A 27,932-nucleotide genomic window follows, 5' to 3' on the forward strand; every position below is an offset into this window, starting at 1 on the left:
ATAGAGAATTGTATTACTTATAATGGTACGAGTTGTAGTAAAAAAACCCCCAAGAGCAATGATGGAAACAACTTAAAAAAACAAAAAACCATGGTTAGTGGGGATGATTTGATGAATCTTTCTTTATAGACAAGGCTACTTCCATCAGTATGGAGGGCCAAGTACTCTGAAAGGTCATCATCCTACAAAACAATTAGGGAAGAAAACAAAAAAGGGAGATTTTCAGGTCTTCCATCACTCCCAGTTGTTCCCTCCTCAGTCAACACGATACCTCACAACACACACACACACACACACACACACACACTCTCTCTCTCTCTCTCTCTCTCTCCCTCCCTCCCTCCCTTCCTCCCCCCACCTCTCTCTAAGACATCATGAGGCCATACAGTGGAATGACCTTGAGAACAATGTCAGTATTAGAGCTAAGGCTGACTGAGATCAAGAACCAAGTGGAATTTTTAAAAATAGAAAATACTGACTCAATGGATAAACAACAAAAAATTGACTCAATGGATAAACTACACTATTAAAACTGAAAAAAAGACAAGTTCAAAAAATAGCAAGAAAAAATGTTACCACTTACAAAGAAAATACCAGTGGAGACAGCCAGCTTCTCTATATCCACAATGGCAGCTAGAAGCCAGTGGGGTAATATTCTCAAAATGCTGAGAGAACATGTCAACATAAAGTTGTGTCATCACTCACTGTAATTCTGTGAAATATCTTCCAAAAATAACGAGCAAAAGTCAGGACATTTTTGAGTGAACAAAAACCAGGAACCTAAAGGAAAGGACGTTCTCAAGTATTCAGCTAAAAGATTCTGACATATTAATACTTGAGGAAGAAATAGAATGACCCCAAAAGGATGATCTGAAATGTAAAAAGGAATGACAACCAAAGAAATTGGCAGACATTTCATAAACTTGCACATACATTTTCTTCTTGAGATACTACTACTAATACTTAATTTATAGAATTTTTAAATGACAGAACTGAAATGTTGGATTACAGTAACATTTAAGTTTAGAGAGGAAATTGGGAATTTGTTTCCTAAGGTCCTTCCTTACGTGATTTGTACATCGTTAATTATGCTTGGTAAAAATTCAGGAGTAACTACTAAAAGAGCAGAGGTACAATATAACTTCTAAAACTAGTAGCATGGGAAAAAAATGTGTTAAGACAGGAAGCAGACAAAAAAGTATAGGCATCTCTTTTTTTTTTAATATGTATATACATATACACATACATATATACACATATACATACATAAAGATACATATATTTTATTGAAATATAGTCAGTTTACACTATTGTGTCAATTTCTGGTGTACAGCATAATGCTCAGTCATACATATACATACATATATAATTTTCATTATAGATTACTGCAAGATATTGGATATAGTTCCCTGTGCTATACAGAAGAAACTTACTCTTTATCTATTTCATATAGAGTAGTCAGTATCTGCAAATCCTGAACTGCCAATTTATCCCTCCACTCCCCAACCCCTTACCACCCTGGTAACCATAAGTTGGTTATTTTCTATGTCTGTGAGTCAGTTTTTGTTTTGTAAATAAGTTCATTTGTGTCTTCTTTTTTTTTTAGATTCCACATAAGAGTGATATCATATGATGTTTTTCTTTTTCTTTCTGGCTCTCTGTATATTTTTAATATCAAAAATGATTATTAATAAGGCAAAACAAATGGAAAGCAAAAAGTAAGGTGATGAAAATAATACCAAATACCACTAACCATAATAAATATGAACAAATACGATAAGCTGAATTCTGGGTGGCCCCCAAGATCTCCTGTCTGCCCACCATGGAGTGTATGCTAATCCAATCTCCATTTGAGGATTTGATCAGGTAAAGTCTTGATTTTAGCCTGTGAGATCCTGTGCAGAGCACTCAGCTAAAGTCTGCTAGGTTCTTGACCCACAGAAACTGTGAGATAATAAATTTGTGTTGTTTTAAGCCACTGAGTTCACAGTAATTTGTTATTCAGCAATAGAAAACTAATACAATGGACTAAGCACTAAAGTCAAAAGATGGAGATTGTTAGTTTAGTTTGATTTTAAGAGTATAATTTATGTGGTTTACAAGAGACATACCTAAACATAGAAACATATAAAGGTTAAAAGTAAAGAAATGATAAGTTTACCACAGAAATCTATCCCTTTTATTTTAGACCACTCGGACTTTAGTACAGAAAATGTAGTTAGGTAGGATAGAGTTTCACAACATAGTTTATCAGGATGATGTAACAATTATAAACTTGTAAGCAACTAAAAAAAAAAGTAGCATGAAAATATACAAAACAAAATTGATTTAAACATAAAAAATTGAAAATTCTCAAATAGAGGGAGATTTTAGTATACTTTTCTTAATTTATATGTCGATCAGAAAAACTAATAATGATAATGATGAATTATGCAACATAACTCATAAAGTAAATAGGGTAGACATATATAGAACCTTGCATCAGTAATTTAGAAAATAAGCACTCTTACAAAATTTTCAAAATTGTAAAAATGTACCCCAAAATATGACATAAAAGCAAGCCTCATCAAATATATGAAAACTATCACACAGCCCACATTTTCTGACCACTGCATATAATTGAAAGTCAATAATGTAAAAAAATTAAAATTTAACATCTTTATAAATAACTCGAGTCAGATAAGAAATCATAATGGAAATTTTAAAAATAATTAGAATTGTATGATAACAAAAATATTGCATGTCAAAATTTGTAGGATGCTGTCAAACTGGTATTCATAATCTTAAAAGGGAATGAAGGCATATATTGGACAAAAAGCTAATCATGGATGTTCATTTTCTTATGCTTTGTATAAATTTAATATTTATTTGTTATGCTTACCTATATTAATTGTATTCTTTTGTTACCAAAGTAAATCTGCTGGTATATTTCTTCTTAATAGTGAGTGATCTTTCTAATTTGGCAATAATTATTACCATGTTCTCTTCTAATAAATATTCTTTGAAAGATGATATATGTAAAATGGTGATGACCAGTGTTGAAACAGTGATGACCAGTGTCGTTGAAACAGAGTAGTAAACAATACTCAAACTGTTCTTAATCATGTTGTTATTTTATCTCATCGTTGAAATTCTTAATTAGAATCTGGTATTTAGCAATCACTGTAGATATTTGCAACATGACAAAGACAAAGAGCTATGGTTCTTAAAATGTCTCTTTGGTTAATATCTAATCTATAGGTTAATTTTTGTAAGATCTTACTTAAAAGAAAGCTATCACTGAAAACTTAAGAACTAACACATAATACTAAAGAAAATAATAAAATTATTAAGTTATGGTAGTCACTTGTCCCATGTTTCTTAGTTCCAGTGACTGAAACTGGTAATGGGAGGCCATTGCCAAGGTGGTGAGTGGTATTAATAGGATGTCCTTGTCTGCTTCCCAAGCTTCTGTAAGTAGTGACTTCACTTTGGGGTAAAGTCAGTGCCCCGTGCTAAAGAAAATACAAGTTCATTATTGGGTGTATTGTAATTCAGAATAGACGGGCATTGCTGCAGTTATGTTTTCCTAAATAACTGAATTTTATCATAGAAAGGGCATCATGTCACTTATTTTGTGTGACTATATGGCTTCTGGTAAGGTTGACTAATTGATTTATAATCTGTTCTAATTTACTGTAGTGCATAATTGCTTAAACTTATTGAACAGGCATGAAATGTTTCATAGGGGATGTCTCCCCTCTTCTCTCTTTCGATTATCGGAATGATTTACCTTTATAGAACTGCCTATTTTCTCCCATAAAAGGCAATATATCTGGTGTCCATAAAAAAGTCCCAAGGTCAGATATTCAGACAATTCATAAATACCTTATCTGAAGTCATCACAGTGTGAGCAAAGCTCAGTAATAAAAATTCAGAGCTGCTACTTCTGTAATAAGGAGTCCCCAGCTCCCACGGCTGCACTTGACCCCCATCAGATTTCTCCCCTTGAACAGTCTCAACCTTGCCTTTTCCCCTGCCAAGGTGGCCCTTGCTTCCCTGATTTGCTTCCTCTCACCAAGTTCACGTGTGTTCATTTGCATTTTTAATGAATTATTTGCTTCAATGCCGCCTTCTGAGCGGTGCCATATGTTTACTATTCACATTATAAATTCTGAGTGCCTTCTTAATTTAAATGCTGTAGTAGAGCTTTTGAACACATCACTGTAAATTATTTTTAGATATTTGGAAACATATTAACACATATTACTGATATTTCATAACCCTACATTTTCTTTCCTCTGAGAACAGTGTATTAAATCTTTCCGTTTCATGGATTTTTCACTCAGAGCAGAAATAGAACACATTCAAGTTCACGTGTTAGCTTTTTAATAACAGTTCACTGAAGAGTTTAGGCTGAGCAAAGTTTTGTATAGTTTTCAGGAAAATATACAAAAACAAAAATGGTCATAGAGAAAGAAGAATAAAGTAAGATTTTAATAACAAATTTCCCAGTGCTTTGATTCTGTAATATAATTTTGTTCCAAGCCTTACCATGTGAGTTGATTTTTAAGCTGCATTGTGTGTACGATGCATGTTGTTTCTAAACAGTGAAAACACAACAGTCACATCAGAAGTGAAGCAAAAGAAAGTTTGACAAACAGCGTTTTGAACATTGTCATCTATTTAAAATTAGGCTAATGATAAAATACTAGAAATCTCAGACCGCATTTAATAGGGCTTTGTCAGGAAGCCTCTCTTCTCAGTATCTGACAGATGAGTCTCTTGGCTCATTTCATGTTTAGGCTATTCTCCCTTTTGTTTATTTTTAGAGGTTAAATCTACTAAAGTGATTTCTCTGACTGTTTATTGAAGTTCTTACTTAATAGGGAAACAGAAATGAGAGCAAAAGAGGTCAAATTGATCATTGATTAGGTTGTTTTAACAGGCTATTACCAAATGACCAAGGCTAATAAAATCACTCATTTAGATCCGTTGCCGAATTCATTATAATGTTCTATGGTAAAATTATGTGATTAGTTTTTCACGTTTGATTTTAATGTGATTCAGCTTACATTTGTTATTACGTATGCACACAAGAACCCACGTTTGAGGTAATGGAAGTCTTGCTTTAGGCTTAAAACCATGAAAACATGGTAGGTGCAGTGGTCAATTCGGTGATTAAAGGAGAGAACCAAGGGAGAAATAAGGACATGGGATAAAGAAAAGCTTGTAACAGCACCAGCTTCATTTCAGTCATTTATTCAGCAAATGTTCCAGGTATTGGGGACATAGCAGTGAAGGAAATGAGTCTCTTCTCTCATGAAGTTTCAGTCATTTCTCCTGCCTCTGATTATTTTGGTCCCACAGCTGAGCCTCGAGAACACTCTTAAAAGCTTGACTTTGTTTTCCTCAGCACTTCAGAAATTTATCAGACGATACTTAACTTCCCTCTTTTTTTCATTCTATTTACCTCTCCTATAACCACTTATGAGGGTGTATCAGCCAGATGAGATGTTAAAACTATTTAATATCAGGTAGAACAAAGATTGGTCAGTCAAAAAGGATTCTGGCCATAAAGAACCAAACTCTGTACGAATCAGGAGCTCAAGCAAGATCCAGTAATGGCCAGTGGCTTCCTAGGTGCTCCCAGATTTGCTCCCCTTCCTTCTAACACTTGGAGTCTGACCCTCATCCCCTGTTCTATCTTGGACAGTGGCCCAGGTTCCTGGCAGTGTCCATCTCATTATCTCCCCACCCCCAGTTCTAGCATGGCTCCCCCCACCCACCTTACACCTGTCCTCAGGTAAGACACTGAGGAGTCATGGTCACCTATCAGCTGACTGTCTGCAAACACTTGAGGTCGTAATACTGAAAGAAACTCATAGTTTGAGTTTCTATTCCTATTTTTGTGTTTATATATGTCATTCATATTGAGTGGGATTTAAGGACCTAAGTGAAAAATTTGGCAATGAAATTAGCTTACACAGAGTGAAGGTAGGTGGTGCTGACATAAGTTGTGTAGCTTAATTTTTGAAAAGCATTTACAGGGTAAATGGCCAGACATAAATGAAAATCCAGCAAAAATTACATCATTCACCACAAATAGGACAGGTTAGAATCACTTTCTGTTTTATAGGGTGCAAGGCCTAACTACAGAGTCTTCCATGCTTAGGGAAATAGCTTATAAGGAGAATCAAAAGTTTCTCTGGGGACTCTTGCTTGGACTCAAACCCTAAGGCAGTCAGTTTCATGGATTTCTTTCTTCCTTATTCCCTTTAAAAAATGAGCCCTACAAAAATGTAAACTTTCAGTGTACCAAATGGGGGATGTATTTTGTAACTGATACAGTTAGCCTTTTCGGGCAGAGGGAGCAATGGAAAATATAGACTCATTCTCTCATTTATTCATTTGGCAAAGAGTTATTGAATGTAGTCCTGCACTGCAGGGACCTTACAGTCTTCTAAGAGAGACACATACATGGACAGGTAATTTTAAAACAGCATGGTAAGAGGGAAAATTGGATAGACACAATGGATTATGGGATTCCAGAAGAAAGCTCCTTATTGGCCTAGAGTGAGCATCAGACAAAGCTTCCTGGAAGAGGGGAAAGTCTAGAAGTTGAGAAAAGTTGAAAGTGGAGGAAAAGTGGTTGGGAGAGAATTGTGTACCTCTGTTCAGAGGTAGCAATGTGTGAAGGACCCAGAATTTCCCATAGTATGAGGAAACTACTTGCAATTTGAGACAGGGAGAGTGGAGGGATATGAAAGGTGGATGTGGGACTATCAAAGGTTATCCAAATTATCATTTACACTGTGTTAAATAATCTAGAAGGTATATGCTTGGTGTTAGATAACCACGTTTTATACCCCCTTTTATATGTCTTATCTATATTAATATCTTTTTTTCAGCCTCCTAACAATTCTGTCAGTTGGAGTGTAACACAGGAAACATTAACACTCTAGGAATCGATTGGAATTTCAAGCAGAGAGGACTTTAACATAGAGGATTAGATGTTTATGTAATCCATTGATGAGAAGGAGGGATTGCAGTTGGGTTTGCCTTCTGCCATTGAGTTCAGGCACACCGTCATAGCTGCAAAGCAGAGACTGGGAAGCTGCTGCTTTTGCCATTGCTGCTGTGGGCACAACCGCCTCTCACACCGGTTACTCAACCCTCTGACACTGAATGTTGTTGCTGGCAGCCACACCAGCAGGGAGATGACCTCCAGCTCACTCCTGTACTTGCATGAGAACATTTCACTGGCAGGATCTACAGCCTTGATAAAGACAGTTTGATGTTCCAGCCCCTGTGTTTCAGGGAGATAAAAGTAAGCAGAAGCAATGGATGGTAAGCCACAATGTCTAGTACAATATCCTGTTTCATACTCGTTTATGTATTGTGTAAAATGCTGAATATAATTTTTCCCTGATCCCCTGAAGAAACTACCTTCAGGATGAAGTGATCAGGAAAAAAGAAAAGGTTGTCAACAAGAGAGTGAAAAGAATTCTGGAGAAGTGAAGACTCTGGTTGGTATAGGGAAAAAAGTGCATTTGAAGGACAAAAGAGGTGGCAAGGTTTAGAGGGAAATCTTCATTGTAGCTAATTTTAGATTGTTAACAGTGGTCATCCCTTTACACAAATTTCACTTTAACCTTCTGTTTTCCTCTACTTAAACGTCCTCAGAGCTCTGAAGGCAAATGTTCTGGAGTTACTCATATAAAGCTGAATGATTGTATAGGCATGAGGATAGTGTCACTTTAAAAATGTGTTTACAACCACTAATCTACACACACACACACACACACACACACACACACACACACACACACACACACACACATCCCTCTAGCAGTTAGTTACCTTTAAGTACTTTAAAGAATATCTTTTTTCAATACCAAAATAAAAAGCAAGCTGTGGCCTTTAAAATGGGAAATATTTGAAAAGTGAAGACGATAGAATGGATCCAAATTTGTGTTGACATGTGTTTTTCAATGTTATTGTAAAATCCATGATATAATGTGTAAATTGTTTAAGTCATGTAAGTAAAATATTGGAGTGTAGCCTTAGGGCATCTGGTAAATCTCTTGACTTGCTACAGTGATTTATTTATTTATTTTTGAAAGATGGAAAAGGAAGGAGTGAGGTAGAATTGATGATGCTCTGATTAGGTTCTGAATAAGAGGAGAGAACCGCTTGGTGAGGTCAAAATGATGGCAGCGTGGGGAGAAAGGAAATTTATATTGAAGTTTGTAAGTGTTAAGAAATGCTGGACATAGTCGTGGAGGGGTGAACTTAGGAAAGCTGAATTTTTAGAGTGCTGCAAGCAGCAAAGTTACTTTGGTTTGAAATAAATGAGATGTTCTATGAATCATCTAAACTATGCATCATATAAATGAAGCAGAAATGAGAAAGATATCCAAAACAGTCAGTGTGGCTCTACTAGGAGCTTTTTAATTTCAGTTATAAAAGATAAGTTAGCCAGGGACTGGGGAAAGAGAAATGTTCACAACATATTTCATCAAAGAATACTCTAACTTTTAGAAAGGACCAGCTTCCTTCAGGGGAAATTGAAGTCGTCAATGAAAGGTAAATTGTTAAGAGACCATCTGGTTTGTCATGGAGTCCATTCCTTCACTTAATAACTATTAATGAGGACCCATAAGAACAAGGTGCCAGGAACCATGTTAAGTGCTGAACATATTACATACATGTATACTGGTAAATCTTACCTATATAATTGTAAGTTAATTGTGGTAAACTTTTGAGAAATGAGGGAGAAATTGGACAGAGGATTGGACAGATATTTCTTGTATTATTTTCAAAATGTAAAATTAAACCCTGGTAAGATGTATTGCCATATTTGTTAGGATTGACATTGTACTGTTAAATGCAGTCTAGGTTAGTGTTTAGAAGGAATTTTAATATCCATGTAAATGTAAATGGATTTGCTAGGAAATCTCATCAAATGCATTTTTCATATTTTTGACCCTGGGAAAATACCATCAATATAGTTGGGCTTGATTTAAGCAAGGCATTTCTCTTTTTCTTATAATTGTTTTTGATGGACAGGTGCAGAAAAATATTCTGAATAATAGTATATCCAGATAACTATATTTTTCAGACATTTCAAATACAATGTTTTATGGATTAATGTTGACCTGCAATAAGATCTAATCAACGGCTTGGCTCTTTCATTTTTTTTTTAAGTTTCTTTTTTAAAATTTGATATGTAGCATACATACAGAAAAGCTCACAAATTATAAGTATGCTGTTTGTGAAATTTTTGCAAAGTAACACAGACATGTAACTAACACCCAGATCAAGAAACAGGAATTTATATTTGGCTTCTTTGTATGTGTGCCCGTGTGTAGATTCCAATTTTGGAGTAAGATTTTCTCTTTAATCTGTTATCTTAAGTATGTTACCACTGTTATTTGAAAGTCCCTGCTTGATTACTCTAAAAATTCTGAATCACTGATAAGTTTGTTTTTATTGTATATTTCTCTTTCTTTAGTTTTAGGATAGCCTTAAATAGTCTTTCGAATAGCCTCCTAGGCTATTTCATAATATTTAAGTGAATATCAAACATGTGATTATGCCTCAAAAGGGAAAGAAAAATACTTAGAATGAGAGCTCTTCTCATTGTGTATTTGGATCTTAGACCTTCAAATCTTGGTTGCTTTAGTTGCTCCCTAGTGTCTTAAAATTTCACTTTCTGAAGTTTATTGAATTTTCTTTTATTGCTCTAGCAAGCTGGTTGATCTTATACAAACTACTCTGCCTTAGCTGAAATGAAATTTAGCTCTTTCTTTTCCCACATTTTACTGCTATGAATTATCTAGATTTTTTTTTAGATTATTTTCTGTCTCATCACTTCATCACCATGAAGCTCCTCATGAAAAAGTTTTGCCATTCAATAGATGTTTTGAAACAATGGAAAATGCATGCAACCCTCTTTTGAGATAATGTGATCTATGGAGCTACTCATGTTTTACATTGTATCCTAACAAGAAACGCAAAGTCCTGTTTCAAATTCATCTGTTAAGTTGACCTTAACGTTTGCTTTATTTATAGATTTCTTTTTCTCCTTCATCCTGTTTTTTTTTAAATTATTATGTAATGATATATATGTATTTTTTCATATATTTTCTACCAAGATTCTCCATTTACATATTATTGGATAATTGAAGCTTTTAAACCTGTTCATTCCTAATTACTCCTTAATTTTAGATTGAATGGAAAACTACTGCTCTCAACCAACCTATTCAGAATTGCCAACCTTACATCTTCTTAACCTTTATTCTTACGGTCTTTCTTTATGTAACACTATTATGGTACATTTATTCCATCACTCCTCTGTGAAATTCACATGTTAGGTATTCCAGAAAATTTAGCACAGCCTGAATATGAACTTTATGTGGATTGATGTTCCTGTTGAACATAATTTTCAGCAAGTGCTGCCTTGCCAGTCAGACTCATCTCTGAACTCTTTTTTAATTTAAAATCCTTCTGATTAGACTTACAGTCAATAATGTGTTCCTTTACTCATGATAAGAGTGTTCATGGGTCAGTGAATAGTATAAATGCTTTCCCTCAATCTTTTACAAATAAACGTCAAAATGTATCTTTCCACTCTATCTTCAGGAATTATTTACAATCCGGTATAATTTGTGTGTATTTGTGGGAAGATAAAATGTAAATCAGTGTTTTCCCCTATGACTCTAGATCCTTTTCTTATGATATTGCTTATGTTTTATCTCTTCTACTGACCAGGACAAGCATCAAAAAATGTAACAGCTTATCAAAACTCAAATCTAGTAATTTAATTCAGCTAACCAGTAAAGTATAGCTATGAAAAAATTCAATTCCTAATTGAAATAGAAGGGGAAACGGATAATCTCATCTACATATTATCTTTCTGCAAATGAGGGTATCTGCTATATCTTTCATAAAATTACGGAGTAATCATTTAAGCTTGAATTACTGTTTAGAGTTGCGTTGACAAGAAATTATCCAGGACCATTTTATGCAAATCAAGAGAAGGAATTTTTCATTGCTCAATTATCTTACTCTGTAATTCTTTGATATGTACCACAGCTTTAATGAAAAAGTGTAGAATTGATGTTATTGGTATCATTTTATTTAATCCACTTCCACAATCTTTTGTCTGTTAAAAAGTTCTGAAAATTTAACATTAAAAATGAACTCATTTAGAATTTAGAAGTTGTGAAAGCAACTTCTAGTCTCTATTTCTAACACTCCATGTAATGCTCATTTACTTTACTGGAGAAATATTAATATCTGAAAACGCAGTTCCACTCCAAACCCTCTTGTTGGTGTGCTCTTACCTTCTTCAAATCCTCAAAGTTGCAAATTCTGAACATGTATGGTCCTAGGAGTTTAAAACAGGAAATTGTGCATGTCTGGTATTTTCCAGTTGATTTTGATAGCTGTATCATAAATACGTCTGACTGTCTTCTGCTGTAGAAGATTATGAACAAATTTTAACATTTGACCCTACATCATGCTTATATAATTTATTGAATAATCAAGGAAGTGTCATTTTATAAAAGCTAAACTAATACAAACTTGTCAGTTATAGAAATCTCTAATTTTAGCACTAGAGTAAACTAGATAAAGTAATAGCTACAAAACGAAAAATACAACCACGATTAACTTTGAGTACTTTGTGTCAGGCAGTGTACATTCAATCATTTAATCTTTAGAACTCCTTTCAGATGTAGGTAGTAACATTAGCACCATTTCATAAGTGAGGAACTGAAGTTTAGAAGATAAGCAACTTGCTTGTGGTCACAGAACTGGGGCAGAACCAGGGCACAAACCTAAGTCTGTTCGTGTTCACAGCCCATGCCCTTCACACCTCTGCTGTAGTGTTGTAATGTATCCTTTTTAATTAATCATATAAGACCTTTAATAAATACGAAATGCAATTGCACAACCAACTCTTGATTATCTTCATGTCAATTATCTTCGGGGAAAAATGCTAATAGCAAATCAACATTCTTTTGTCATCTAGCATGTATCTGGGGTCCTCCGTTCTGCTGTCATTTGGCTTGTGCTCAAGAAATACAAATGAATTTTAATATGAGGCTAAGTAAAAGAATATAATTATGGCGGTAAATCTGCTGGAATCATATAATGAATTTAAAACCCAACGTAAAAGCTTTTTTGGATTATCTGTCATTTGGGATTACTTATACTGCGATCCCTTGCAAGTCTGTAGATAATTGAACATTGGCTATTTTACTGCAACTGGAAGTACTGATACTAATGTTAAAATGGACTATGTAAATGTGAGTTTGCTTATTTTTTTAATAATGAGTTTGAGATTTCATCCTAGGAATCATTTAAAGCCAAAAACACAAAAGAACTTTATCTCATGGGAATTAAAGTTCTATTTATTTTTTGAATCAAAGAAGTGAGTAATGTGCCTGATTCTTTTTCTTTTTCTTATTTATTCAATAATACATAATTTAAAAAAAACTTAGTGTGGTGGTAATAAGGTTTATTTTTTTATTTTTAGGGGCGGGTACTGGGGATTGAATCCAGGATTTCATGCATGCTAAGCATGCGCTCTACCACTTGAGCTACACCCTCCCCTAATAATACATAATTGAATAATGTGCCATTGTTGTTTTCTTAGAGATATAAGGGAACTAGTAAAGGAAAAACAATTCTGTTAGTGTATGTTAGTGAAGTCTATGAAAGCTTTTACTTACCTTTTTGGTCCTCCCCCCCTTTTTTTTTTTCTTAAAGTATAGTCAGTTGACAATGTGTCAATTTCTAGTATACAGCATAATGGTTCAGTCATATATGTATGTATGTATATATATATATATGTATGTGTGTGTGTATATATATATATATATTCCTTTCATACTCTTTTTCATTATAGGTTACTTCAGGGTATTGAATATAGTTCCCTGTGCTATACAGTTTAAACTTGTTGTGTATCTATTTTATATGTAGTAGTTTGTATCTGCAAATCTTAAACTCCCAATTTATCCATTCCCACCCCCTCTCCCCTGTTACCGTAAGTTTGTTTTCTATGTCTGTGTGTCTGCTTCTATTTTGTGAATAAATTCATGTGTCTTTTTTTCTAAGATTCCAACTGTGATATCATATGGTATTTTTCTTTCTCTGTCTGACTTACTTCACTTAGAATGATGATCTCCAGTTCCATCCATTTTGCTGCAAATGGCATTTTTATTCTTTTTAATGACTGAGTAGTATTCCATCATCTACACACACACACACACACATATATATATATATATATATATATATATATATATATATATATATATATGAGAGAGAGACTGAGAGAATGAACAGCTTCTTTATTCAGTCATTTGTCAATGGACATTTAGGTTGTTTCCATGTCTTGGCTATTGTATATAGTACTGCTATGAACATTGGGATGCATGTATCTTTTCAAATTCAAGTTCCCTTCAAATATATGACCAGAAGTGGGATTTCTGGATCATAGGGTAAGTCGATTTTTAGTTTTTTAAGGAATCTCCATAGTGTTTTCCATAACGGCTGCACCAAACTACATTCCCACCAATAGTGTAGGAGGGTTCCCTTTTCTCCACACCTTCTCCAGCATTTATTGTTTGTGGACTTTTTAATGATAGCCATTCTGACTGGTGTGAGGTGATAACCTCAGTGTAGTTTTGATTTGCATTTTTCTGATAATTAGCGATGTTGAGCATTTTTTCATGTACCTATTGTTGGCCTCTTCTTTATTAAACAGTCATCTTGCTTGAAATAAAAGGAAAATGTTTTATGGGAGTGATGACAGCTATTTCAGTCTTTCCTGATCCTCTGTAAGCATACATTATAGAATCTGTCTTGGAGGGCAGTGCTGCATTACTGTGTTGTTGGCGCCCTGGGTTTTGTTGTCAGAGATCACTCAAAATTGTGTCTTGACATTGCCACTTACCACTGCAGAGCCACTGGCACATTTCTTAGCCTTTCCAAGTCTCTTTTCTATCTGTAAAGTATGATTATAGTTTCCTATATTGGGATATTTGAGGAGTAAATGAATTTATCACAGTGCATGTGCCCATGTCTGTAAGTGTCAGATACATGCCATTACACCTTCATGTATGGTGAAGGTGAGTCAGGCATAGGTCTAGATAGAACCGGCAGGACCCATTCTTTGGCTGATACCCAAGAGCATCACTGGAAAGGCAGATGCTAAATGGAGCTCGGATCATCAACTATACTTGTTGACTTAAGCTCTCTGACCCAACCCCAGACCCCCATGACCTTTACAAAAAGCAAATATTTCTACATTCTTCTGTTCATGCACTTAAACACAAATATGAGAGGTAAACAGTAAATACTTATAAAAAAAATATGAACACACACTCATATACATATATCTGTATAGTTCATAAACTCCTCAAGTTAATTTTTGTGCATTTTCTCACAAAACACACACACATGTACCCCTCCCATAATTGTTAAGTGTACTATATGGTAGAAAGTCATAAGAAGTATATGTGCTAACTAACATTCATGTGATCATGTAAACTGTTACCCACTTGCCCATGAAGAAGCACATACTGATGTTGGACTGTGTAGGTGGACTTACGTGATTAATACATGGGGATGAAATTGAGGAGGGGAGAATGAGAGGAAAACAAAGGAATCTAAATTTAAAAAAAAAAAAGACGGTAGAGGACAAAGGATGGAAGAAGAGTGGCAGCTTAGTGTGTGGTTTCTCAACCTCAGTCCTCTTAATCTTTCATCTTTGATATAGAGATGTCCTGTCACCCTTGCCCTCAGTTGTGACAACCAGAAATGTCTTCAGACATCGGGTGCTGTGACCCCTGCAGGCAGAAGCACCCTGGCTGAGAACTGCTTCTTTGTTGTAAGAAAGAACGTCAGATACATAGGTGAAATTGTTCTGTAGTGAAAGGAATGAATAAAACGGCAGCCAATCAGTTACATTCTTTGTAAATGAATGAATGAGCAGATGAAAACTTACAATGCTAATTTTTACATGTTATAATTAAGTTAATAAATGTATTTACTGTTTGTTAAGTTTCAGATGTGGGTTAACTTCATAGGTTTATGCGATTTTACAGTTATCACGAGCTTTAGAGAGCAAGTGGGGCTTATACCAGGGATTCCAGCAGGGGCTGGGCTACAAAAGAACTCAGTAAGCTGGGTGTCTTAAGTGGGCTTACAGCTTGGCTAGAGAAAAGACACACAAACCTCAGAGTGTTTGGAGGCATAAAGGAGTGGTATCTCTTCAGGTCAGGTGGAAGCTGGTAAAGCCGGAAGTGATAACAGACATGTGACTGTGCAGAAGCACAATCAAAGTCATTTTCAACAAGACATTGAAGAGAGACGATGTGTAAGAGAGCTGCTTGTATAAGATAGAATCTCAACCAAAACTCAAATACTCTTTTTACGAAACCTCATTGCCTCTCACTTAGTGTTCTACTTACAAGATGTGTACTTTATTACACTACTTTTATCAGAGACAATGCATCATTGTTCAAAAAGAAAACATCGTATTTTTTTTTCATTTTTAAGTGTTGGGTTTACAAGAAAAGGAAGAGAAGAAATGAAATATTGATGGTGAACTGATTTTCTCACTTACATTTCTAATGTGTTACTTGCAAATCTCATTAGGCTGTTGGTTTTTCCATTTTATTCCCCCATCTTTTCTCATTTCTGTGGAACTTAGATCACATGCAGTGTGACCAGAGTGCAAAATGCAGGATGCTATTCCTAAGTTAGGAATGACTTTTCTAGTTGTGGTTATTCTAAAGCTTAATGTGAAAACCAATAGGAAATAAACATGAACGAGACATCACATAGTGTGGGTCACCGATAATTTGCTTCATGCCTTTAGATTTGTTGTGCGCTGGGTATATTGGGGAAGTGAGTTGGTGCCTACCAGACAGCTATCCAAAGCAGTGCTCATTTTTCTACTCTTAGTTGGATTTTACCATATTAATAAAGATGTTCATTACTTACGTCTGTGTGTGCCTTGTGGAGGTGCAGCTTAAAGGGGGACCATGTTTAAAAAGCTTTAGACAGTTTCACCCTCTCAGATCCTCAAAAAGACCCGCGAGCTTCTGTACCCCTTTTATAAGGAAGCCAAGAGACAAGACTGGAATAGTTGGTTTGCATGACGGCCTTGTACTGATTAGCAGTGAGCTGCATTGAAATTAAATTCTCTGCTTGTGATGGAAAAGAAACTGAAAATATGTATATATGTATGTATGTATGTATATCTGTATGTAAGTGAATCGCTTTGCTGTACACCTGAAACTAACACTGTAAGTCACTACACGTCAATGAAAAATAAGAATTAAAAAAATAAAAACAAACACTATTGCTTTTCTTCTTCTGCCACTTTCCCATTGTAGTAGCTGGATTTCTCTCAACTTTGCCCTTAGTCGTGTTCGTGCTTGGCCATTGATCTCTCTGTAAAGGCATTTTCTATGAGAAGAGAAACATCTATATGCTTTACTTGACTACTTGCTTGCTTTGAATTTCCAAAAAGTAAAACCTACGTTTTGCAAATATACCTCCTTTTACATAAAAAGATTGCCTTATGGCTTTATATGTTTGTAATGTGTTAGGGCTTTGCATTATATTGTTTGGGTATCTCAGCCTCTCTGAGATCATTTTCTAGTTCCTAAAATTTGATGTATTCCAGTACTAGGAAATACCATTATAAAAATAACTCTTTATGGTGAATATTTTGTGAAATCAAAAGCAGGGTCCATCTGGTAGCAGAGAAGAGTAATCTGTTTGAGAATGGTAAACATTATTGCATGTTTTAAAATATGTAACTAGCACAGAATATTTGCCTTGGGCACTGGAGTTGAGTCCGTGGCCTTGGGGGAAGATTCAAATGAACTTTTTATACTAAAAGTCTAGAAGACATGTTTCTCTCACAAGTATAGTAAAACTTCAATATCTTAAATCAGTCGCCAAATAATAATACAAATTTAAAACCAAAAGAACAGAAAAATTAATCACAATGTAGAGAAGGGAAGCCTGTGACAGTTACCTCCTTTTTATTTGTAAGTGACATGATAATAGTTTTGGATTATTAATTTTGCAAAGAATTGTAAACAAAGTAACAGATAAAATTGGATCCCAATAGCTTTAATACTGAATTCAGTTTGATTTAAAATAGTTAGTGGACTTTACCTTTTCAGTACAGATTTATACTTACAGAGGAATTCGGCAGAGTGTACCTAAGAACTCCGTATACCCACCCTACTCTCACTCCTTCATTTCCCTGTTATTGAAACCTTGCATTACTGTGATATATTTGTTAGATTTAATGATTTAGTGTATTTTGACACAGGATTGTTAAGTGTGGCCCACAGTTTACATTAAGGTGCATTCTTTGTTTTGTCCACTTCTGTGGGTTTTGATAAATGCATAGTGACGTGTAAACACCATTGCAGGAACACACAGAAGAGTTTCAGTGCCCTCCAAATCCCCCGTGCTTCTCTCTTTCATCCCTCCCCTCTCTTCCCCCAAGCCCCTGGCAACCACTGATCTTTTTACTGTCTCTATAATTTTGCCTTTTCCAAAATGTCATATAGTTGGAATCATAAAATTTATTTTTAAGACATATTTGCGTGCTTTCGTGACTTTCAGTTTGACAGTCATTGTAAGAAAATAGGAACAGAACTAACTTCTTAAACTTCACTTTTTGACATGTATTACAGTGACACTATTTCTTTATCTCATTTGAACCAGGTAAATAGGATTTAAGTGGTTTAATATCCGGAGCACAAATACTCTCATCTAACGAATGTATCTGAGTATTCACTGGTTACGTTGTAGGAAAGAACAAAATATTATTAATTTGCTAAGTATTTTTGTATTTATATGTAACACATTCTGTTTGTGTCCAAGCATGTTTGTATCTTTCCATGGCTTAGGAATGCCTGCTATTAATTTTAAAAATGCACAATAGAATTGCTCCGTCCTCTATACCCTGTAGGAGAATCCTCCTCCCCTCACACATGTGACAGCATGTATATGCCAAACCAGAGTTTCAGATGTGCAGTCAACTGTTAACAGAAATTCTGATTGCTTTGGGTAAATAAGACTCCTGAAAGTCCTGGGAAATACATAGGTCATGGAAAAATGTAATAACTAGGAAATAAAGAAAACTTTAGGGTAAATACAAATGTGTAGATTGAGTCCTTTAAAAAGGCTAGCATTTTCAATTTGAATATGAAAGCATACAAGCATAAATGTAGAAGCATAAAGAATCCATTATGTTATGCATATGTCCTGAGTTTTCGTGAGTCAACCATTTCTTGAACTCACTTTTGAGGAATTGAGATGAAGCAGTTGAATTAAATATTCATTCAAATATCTTCCCCTTAAATGCAGTAAGTAGATAACCCATTCAGTACTTTTGAAACTAAGTTCCAGAGTGTTATTGCAGATATTTCTACTTATTTCCTTTTATTCTCTCATCTGTGTTTTTAGAAAAAAATACAGTTTGTCTCTCCTTTGTTTAGTATACTTTGCTTTAATTTTTTCTTGGTCAGTTTTATAAATTCCCACTTTAAAAGCAATTGCATTTAAAGGTTTGCCCTTGAACATGTAGAATAAAGAAAAATCACTGGGCTTGAAAAGCAAGGTGAAGGATGACCATCAGGACATATGCAAGACAAATCTTGAAAAACAGGCTTTCCTTTTTAGTAAAATAAAACAGGGGGGAGGAAAGTAAAAAGCATGCTTTTTCACAAATTGACGTTCAGTGACTTTCACACTTAGAGCAAAAATGGCCAGAGTAGAGCAGGTTGCTTGCTTTAAGCATAGTGCTCATAGTTTTTAAAATTTTACTAATGAGGAAAAAACTAAGACATGTACCTAATGTGTATTTTATCTAAGAAGAGGAATCCAGCTCTTTAATTAAAGTATCCTCGCATTAAAAAAAACATGGAGTCTAACTTAAAAGCTCAATGATACAGGACATGGAGTCATGGATTTAATTTATTCCCTTTTTTACATTAAGTGCATAGTAAGTTTCTTTAAGCACCTCCCATAAAAAGTGTATATTCAATTACTCACCAAGTCAGTGAAATGTACATAAACTAATTTTCTACTGAGAAATAAGAAACAAATACTCCTCTGCTGTTTCATCTCATGATAAGACTGACATGATAAAATGGCCAGTATCCCAAAACAATTATTTTAATATGTATTATTGTCATAAGGGATACAAACTGAACTCTGGATTGGTAGCAGATATTTATATTATGGAATTAAGAAATGAGACCAGTCAATTAAAATGTGTTCCATCAACTGTTACATGATCATCCTGTGGGCCAATCTAATTAAGCTTAAAAAGAAAGAAAAAAAAATGAAACATCGTCAAATGACTGTCTTCTATATTTTAAGAGAGAATGTGTTTGTTTAAAAATCTTACATGGACCCTGAAAATGCTCACAATATTTCAACATGTTCAGCTACTTTTGTAACGTGTATCTGGTTGTTTAGCAGACATTGCACCTCTATGGTGGCTATCTTTGTGTGATCCTGCATCAGAATATATGTGTATTTTTTTCTTTTTCCTCATAGACATGAAATGTATCTTATGTCTTATGCTGAGTTCAGTAAGTCAAGTCACTTTTGAGAGCTATAGTAATAGATTGGGTTCTGTTTGGAATTTTCAGTTCTAAAAGGGAAACTTCATTTGCCTCTGATCCACCTTTCTCAATATTAAAAGCACTTAATGCCCTTAATTTGATCTTTACAACAGTTGTGTGAGTTTAGAATTAATTTTCCTCCTTTATCAGTAGATAAACTAAGACCTAGAGAACCTTAATGATGATACCAAGATTGTACAGCTAATAAGTAACAGGGTAGGTCATGAATTCAGGTCTTTTGTGTCCAAATCAAATTGTCTTTCTTTAATAACCACCTAACAGGCTATAAAGCAGATTCTTTAAACAGTGAAGCATGAGCTGTGTCCTGTTAGGCAAGACACTTTACAGTCTTTTCTAAAAACTGCTGTGAAATTATTTCTCAAAAAGTTATAAAGGTAAACATAATCTATTTGAATGCTGGCTGGCTGGCTGGCTCCCTGGCTCTCAGAATGAATAGATAAATGGATAGATGGATGGATAGACAGACAGTTGTGCACATCCTTTGTGTGTGTGTCTGTGTATGCATGTATGTCTCTGTGCAAGTGCCACCTCTCTAAAAATCCCTGGTGTCATTAAGGACCAACAGTTAGCATCTAAATCTTAGATAATATTTAGCAGAATATCACCCAAGTGATCCTTAGCCAGGACTGCACAGAAGAATCTCTGGAAGGCTTTCCAAAGATGAGGTGGTGTCCAGATATTTTTCTCCTGTTTTTAAGGTTACCAGATCATCAAAATACATGACCAGCATTAAAAATACTTTTATTCACTCAGAGACTGTAATAAGATTCAGCTGATGGTAATGGCTGACTGTAGGAAACTTATCTAGTATTCTGGGAACTAATACATAGGAGGTTTTAGATACATTTTTACATTCATTCAATAAAATGCCCAAAGCTGAAGTAACATTTTAAAATGTTTGTAAACCAGGAAAACGATGATCTGCTTAGAACAGCTCGCACATAATCCCCAGATCCCTGAAAGGAATATGTTCATTAGAATATTGTGCATCATGTTTTATTGAGTAGATTATTTTGAATAAAACTGGCTTTCAGACTTTTGACGAAACCATAATGTAATGCTATAATCCTATTTATATTTATCTTTAGGTTTCCACACACTTTTTTTTATACTGTTACATTTATTTACCTTGTCAGACTTTTGTGTGTATTTATGTATTTATTTCTAAAGGTACGAAAGGCTAAAAAATTGACTTTATTGTAGACCCCTCCGAGGGATAGCTTATTATCCTTGGAAAATGAAATTAATTACCTCATTCTCTTTGCAGAAATGCAGCATGCCCTTCAGTCTTCACATTTTTAGAAGGAATTGTTTCTTTTGATAATATTGAATATAGTAAATGATCATCTTTTCCACACCAGGATCATCAATAGCAAAAATTCAGCTCAAGTCACCAATTCCAGGCAAAAGTCTTGATCAGCTTTTACTTAAACCGCCGCAGCCACGCTTAGTTGACGCTGCTATGAGTCGTCCATCAGTGCTGAATCAAGAATTGAGTCGTTAGTAACCAAGGGTGAATCTTTAGCAGGACATCCTTCCTGTGTTGTCTTTTACAGAAGTTCCCTCACTCGGCTTAGAACTTGTCTTTATGATGTCTGGTCTTTTCAGTGTCCCTGCCTCTGAGAGGCTTCTTCTAGTAACACAGCCATATCTTTTCTCACCTTCTCAAATCTGTGTAGTCCTTTTACTTAACTTCTAACTGCTCTGAGTTCTCATTTGGTGCTTCCCCCTGGTTTCTCCAGCTCTCCTTCCAGCTCTCGGTTCTGCTCTCATTGCCCCCTCAAGCTTCGTACCTCGGAACCAACACATGTCAGTTTTCCACTTTCTAAAAGTCATGAAGTGAATTCCTACTGATGATTTCAGGATCAAGCCATTCAGGTCTTTTCTCTTTCCTAAAAGGGAGGAGCATGAGTGGACCACATCTGTTTGGGAAACATATTTAATGTAGTATTGCTGGTTTTGCATGTATGTATGTGCAGCTGGAAGCGGGCATTATGAATGGTTTACCTGCCACATTATCACAGTGGAAGCAATTGGTATGAGCTATGAAGATATGTCAACACTGGAAACGGGTGAATGGTATGATAAGTCCTCTTTATGCTGATAAGGGATTGTTTTTGGACATGCTGTTTGCATTTCAACTATGACATATGAAATAGGAACCAGAATGAGCCTCTGTGTTGTTTACACTTACAAACTCATGCATAATGTGTGTTACCTTCCCAGATAACACATCTTTCGTCCGGAGGTTTGGTCTAACCTTCCTAATATTGTGAGCATGTTCTGTGTTTTGGTTTGAGCTCCTACAAAAGCTATGTAGTTCCCAAGTATTTGAAAGCAGCTAGAGGCTTCCTACTATTAGGTCTTCATAGCTTTCTGGCAGAGACAACAGAATTACAGGAGGCACATTCTTCCTCTATTGTTGTAAAACAACTTAAGGAGTAAATATTTTCCTTGATGAGGGATTAAACAGATAGCTACAAAGTTAAGGACTCTTGTTTATAATCTAGCAAAGTCTGTCGTTTGCAAAGCTCAGTGACACTTGACGCCTCTGAAGCCACCTATTTACAAATAAGCTCCGTATTTACCACCTCTTATATTGTCATAGGCAGCTAAAGGACTCTCGTTTATGAAATGTTTTCTACCATAATGAATTATACCTCAGTCTATGGTTTGTAAACCTATGTAGGAACCTTAGGAGGAGAAAAACTGGTAGTGGAAATGGTCACTATTTCCAAAATTTGAATTTCAGATATCTCTAATTCAGTAAAAAGAGAGAAATCAATCAAGACTGTATTTGAAGTCAAGCAGTGTTTGATAATAAGTGCTTAATGACATTTTATTAGTTTAAGGACAAACCAGTTGGGATATTTTACGAAAGCAGCCTCAACAAGGAATTTCTGTATGGGTAAAACATACTAATAAGAAACATCTTACATTGTTTTACAAAGAAAGTAAACAATAACACTGGGTACAAACTGACATACTGTTCCAGTTAGAAGAGTAGATAATGCTAATAGCTTTTTATAAAAGTTGCACTGTTTATGGTGTTTTTTCACCCGGTTTCTTGATATCTGAGAAGATACTTAAAATCTTATTTCTCAGTTTCAGCAGGTGAAATGAAATCTTGTTATTTAGAATTTTAGGCAGTAGATATTTTGGATGGTTTATTTTAATATTTTCTAATTCTTATCTTTTTGTGGGTAAGTAACCATGTTAGCTTAGAAGCAAAAAAAAAAAAAAAAGTAAAACATCAACCCATTTTCCTGTTTAGTTGATCCAGTCCCATTGTTTGCTTATTTTCTTTCTTTTCTCATTGATACTAAATAAAATGCCCTTGCACTATTGTATTTTCTGAATGGAGCTATAATTTGTATTCTATAAAGACACGTTTGAAGAAGAATGTTTTGTTCCTTTAAGTGGATGCTTAAGTTTTAGGAGAGAATAGCAAACTGAAATCTTTTATTTAACGAAGAATGAAATGAACCAATTTAATATAATTTTAGGCATTGTTGTTCTCATACCATAATGAAGCTGAAAGAAAGTTTTTGGTCTTCATATAATAGAAAAATGTCTGTGTTAGCCTAGTCAAATCAGACATAACCAAAAATAATCTACTGTAGTCTAGTTCTCTCTGTTAAGGCTAGACTAACGCATGCTAATAGAATTTAGGGACAATTTTAGGCCTTGGAAATAGGGATTTAATAAATATTTCTCGAATTTATAAGGGAATGAGTGTAAAAATAAATTATATTCATGGCCAGTAATAACATGCTGAGCCCATTAGTCTGGGTGGAATCTTAGATTCTTTATTATTTTTTTTTGCAATTATTAAATTTTGTTCAGTAAAACTTGAAAAAAATGAAAGCAAACTTGGGACAAAATTATTATCATTGTCTTAAACAACACAAGATTAAGCAATTTAAAATTTCCAGAGTAAGTGTTTCCAAAAATTATTATTTCCTAAAAATGTCTGTTGTAGTATTATTTTGAGAAAAAAATTTGTCATCGCTAAGGAGCTAAGTTATAATCCAGTTGTTAGAAGCGGTTTGTATTGAATAATTTAGTAATCGGATGTGGGAAGTCAGAGAACTCTGTGCTGTTGAAATGCTCAGAATGAGAGCGGTACAGTGGCTCTTGCAGCAGATAGGAAAGTTGAAATGTCACAGTGAGTTTCCCAGGGTTCAGAACATTTTGTGTACAGTTGCATACCATTTTTAGGTTCCCGTGGCCTCTTTTCTCCTCCATAGAGCACTTATATCCCTGGATAACAATTATGTCTGTCTCTCCCAATCGTCTTATTCTGTTGTACTTTCATACTCTCAGCTTTCATTGTGACGACTGTCAGCAATCCTTCAGATATTTGGAGAGTGAATTAATGTTCCATGGCAAGAAGAGAAAATGTAATCAACGTTCAAGTCGTACATCATCTATTAAAACGTGTGATTACAGCGATAAATATGTTCCATTTTTCTCCCCACAGTCTCCAAACGTCCACAACTACCCCGATATGGAAGCTGTTCCCCTGTTGCTAAACAATGTGAAAGGGGAGCCCCCGGAGGACTCGTTATCTGTAGATCACTTCCAGACACAAACTGAGCCAGTGGACTTGTCAATCAACAAAGCCAGGACATCCCCCACAGCCGTTTCATCCTCCCCAGTTTCCATGACAGCGTCTGCCTCCTCGCCTTCTTCAACTTCAACCTCTTCATCGTCTTCTAGTCGTCCAGCCTCATCCCCTACCGTCATAACATCAGTATCTTCAGCATCATCTTCGTCAACAGTATTAACTCCAGGACCCCTTGTTGCCTCTGCATCTGGGGTGGGAGGCCAGCAGTTTTTGCACATTATCCATCCCGTACCGCCGTCAAGTCCCATGAATTTACAGTCTAACAAACTGAGTCACGTTCACCGCATCCCTGTGGTGGTACAGTCAGTGCCTGTTGTCTACACAGCCGTGCGGTCACCTGGAAATGTGAACAACACTATCGTAGTACCGCTTTTGGAGGATGGGAGAAGCCATGGCAAAGGTAAGAGACGCAAGTGAGCTTGATGTGTTTTACTTCAGCGCTAGAAGTAACTATGCGTTCATTTTGCAAATACACTACATCCAAGGAAGTTCTGTGCAGAACACAGAGGAACCAGCTGATCCACTGCTGAGTAGAGCATAGTTTAGTAGAAACCAACCTCATATTTATTTATATAGATATATGCATCAGTGTTGGGTAGTCTGTATGGTTACGTCAGGTCACTTAATGTCAGAATCAAATACCAACATTTGCAAAATAATGTTTACTTTCAAATGCTCAAATAGGAAGGACAATTTATAGTCAACGTAACTGCCTGTGAATTGTAAATGTGTCAGTCCCTCATAGAGATTAACCATTATGAAATTTTTTGAAAAGTGTATTAGGGTGTTTCTTCTTTCAGTTGTTCTGACTGGAACTTATTTGTCTGGCTACAGTACAAAATTCTCTGAAATTCCAGTGCTCAGAATCGGATCATCCACTTTTGAGTAACTTGTAAGTTATGTTACCATTAAAATAATTCTAAAGTTAGGTGTTTGGCTGCATGTATTATGTCGCTTGATTTCCTATTTTCGTGTAAGTCTTAAGTTATTATTTTGAAGAATAGGAAGTCTCTGTATGATGGAAATAATTCAAAATACAGTATTAATATTTCCTTCTAGGGGTTAGAAGGCAGAAAGATACTTTGTTTCATGGCTGTATGTAATAATACCAAGTTAATTATATATGATAGACAGCTGATCATGAAGTTATTTTTCTAGGTTCTTACTTTTTTTCCATTTTTTTTACTAGAAGAATTGTAATAACATCATGCTGTTGGTTTTTTTTTTTTCCCTTTCCGTGAATCTAAAAAATAAGCCACCCTTCTATAGAAGTGTAAAATGCCTATAATCATCAACTCCTATATGTGTATTTTGTCTTCAGACTTAGAGATGATGATGGATTAAGACTTAGGTTGTATTACTTTTTGCTTTGATACCATATTACTACTGAGGCTCGTAATTAAAATGTGATCGATGAATACATAAAATACTGCCGCCTTATAAACCACTAGTAAACATTGTTTGGTTCTGGTTTAAGGTAGGACTCCATGCATAGGGATTACGCTTGGTCTTGAACTTGGAGAAATTTTTGCAAACAAACACTACAAAATTGTGCATTCATCTTTTGCAAGTTACTGTTTTATTTGCAGTGAATTTATTCATCATATGTGACAAATTTCACCTTCCCAGTTTTACCAAGTGAAAAATCTTATGATTTACAGCAGTCACAGGTTTAGACTGCAAGCTTGAGATCCAGACATTCTTTGCAAAGGCAGGACCTCATCCCACCACCATCTTTGTGAATAGGTAGAAGAAAAAGAGGAAGAAGGGGGTCTTTTCATAGATTTTACTTGAGTTGAACCTTCTTTGATATTATTAATACTTCTGATCCACCTAAGCTAATCAATTTGAATAATAATAACATAAACCGAAGGCCACATTAGTTATTTACTTTCTTTTATAATTTATAGATGTACTTGAAAATTTGTTAAGAACCAAGAATTAACAAGTAGAAAAAAATATAACCTTGCATTTTACATTATTTTATATATGTGTGTATGTGTACACCATAGACTCCAATCTTTGTGTGATACCACTTATGGTAAATACTGCTTTATGAGGAAGTAGATTGATAAGGATTTTAACATTACTCATGGCCTTTTTTTTAATATATATAACAATTTTTTGATGTACTACAGAAGGAAACAAAAGAGGTACCTCTTTTATTTGCCATTATCATTTAGTGGGAGAGATTATTTTTATTTCAAGTGTATAATATATAAAGTAAACTGCCAAAATTTAGTATTCTGGAAAAGTTATCTTTGCAGAAAAACTGGGTTAAGACTCATGCTGTAATTTGTTTTCTACATGAGTATATTTGTCAGTTACATGCAGTGTTTTTTATTCAGTAGTTTTCTCGTATAAAGATTGAACATTTGTATAATCATAAGCACACTGGACTGCGAGGTGGACGTTAGCACCATGAGATTTGGGATCAAGGATGTATGAGTTATAATCCCAGTTCCCTCATTTGCAGCTTTGAACTTGGGAAAGTTATTTAAATTCACTAATCTTCATTTTTTTTGGTGGTAAAATGAGAATAAAGACATGATCTATCCTTGAAGATGATTGGGAAGATTAAGTAAGCTTATGTGTAAGTGTCTTGCACTGACTGGCTATCAATAAATGTTTGCAATTATTTATTATTATTATTTCCCCCCAAAAAACACCTGAAGCAATAAGGGTCAGAATTTTTTCTCTTTCTTGTGAAAACAGAAAGTTGGAGGGAAAAAGACTTCCTGAATTCAAAAGTGAAAAACTGCTTCCCAGAAGTTGGTAGAGGTTGTTATTACAACAAATTATAAGGGATGAGAGTTTAATATGAGAAATTGTCCAGAAAAATCCCATACTTTCTATTTTTATTGGTTTATATTAAGTTTTTATAATCACCATATTCTACAAATATTGCTAGAGCATTTTGTAAGTTTTTTTTTATTTAACTGATTAATTAGATGATGATAAAAGTGTCTAGTGGAGGCGGCCTGCCTACCTCCCAGGATGAATAAAGAAAAGGGCATTTCAGTAATTCCTCATGTCTTTATTTCGCACATGTGCAGCTGGGCACGGGGCCAGCAGGGAGATGGCTGAGTGATAAAGGGAGCCCCTGTTTCCATTCTCACGTGGGACTTGTATTGCTGGTATGGATGAGCGAAAGGAAATATCATAGGAGAGGAGGATTTTTCAAAATGCTAATAGTAAAGATACAAAACTAATTCACATGAATGTAGACAATTGTACTGGCTGAGCACTTTTAAAGTTGGTGTAGCATATCTGGTCCCTGGTAGAGAAGTAGATGATCTTACGTCACATTACACAAGGGACTGAATGTACACATCCACGTCTAAAACAACGGGTCATGTGAATTGAGCCCGCTGTCCATTCAAGGATTTATTGAGCATCTATTAGGTATTAGGCATCTTACTGGCACCAGGGATACAGGGCTGAGCAAAACAGATGCTCTTCTGTCTGAGTGCTTATAGTCTCCTGGGAGATCCACCAGAAAAAGTCTACAATTAACTGATAATCATGGACAGAGTCAGATTAAAACATAGACCAGCCATGGATGTGCCTAGGAGAGAGAGTTTAATTATAATCGCACATAGAGGAAGCTGTATTTGACG

At 35.1% G+C, this 27,932-nt stretch overlaps 1 protein-coding gene across 15 annotated transcripts in view; it reads left to right on the forward strand.

The window, feature by feature from the left end:
- The window catches only part of KLF12 (KLF transcription factor 12), a 507,694-nt gene that overhangs the window by 352,300 nt on the left and 127,462 nt on the right, over positions 1 to 27,932 (forward strand). For all 15 annotated transcript variants that reach the window (XM_031466116.2, XM_064493092.1, XM_010978786.3 and 12 more), the window contains one exon: positions 24,166 to 24,712. In XM_031466116.2, the coding sequence (XP_031321976.1) occupies positions 24,166 to 24,712 (547 nt within the window). The remainder of the gene's footprint in view (positions 1 to 24,165; positions 24,713 to 27,932) is intronic.

Source organism: Camelus dromedarius, chromosome 13 (genome assembly GCF_036321535.1).
Source record: "Camelus dromedarius isolate mCamDro1 chromosome 13, mCamDro1.pat, whole genome shotgun sequence".
NCBI lineage: Eukaryota > Metazoa > Chordata > Mammalia > Artiodactyla > Camelidae > Camelus > Camelus dromedarius.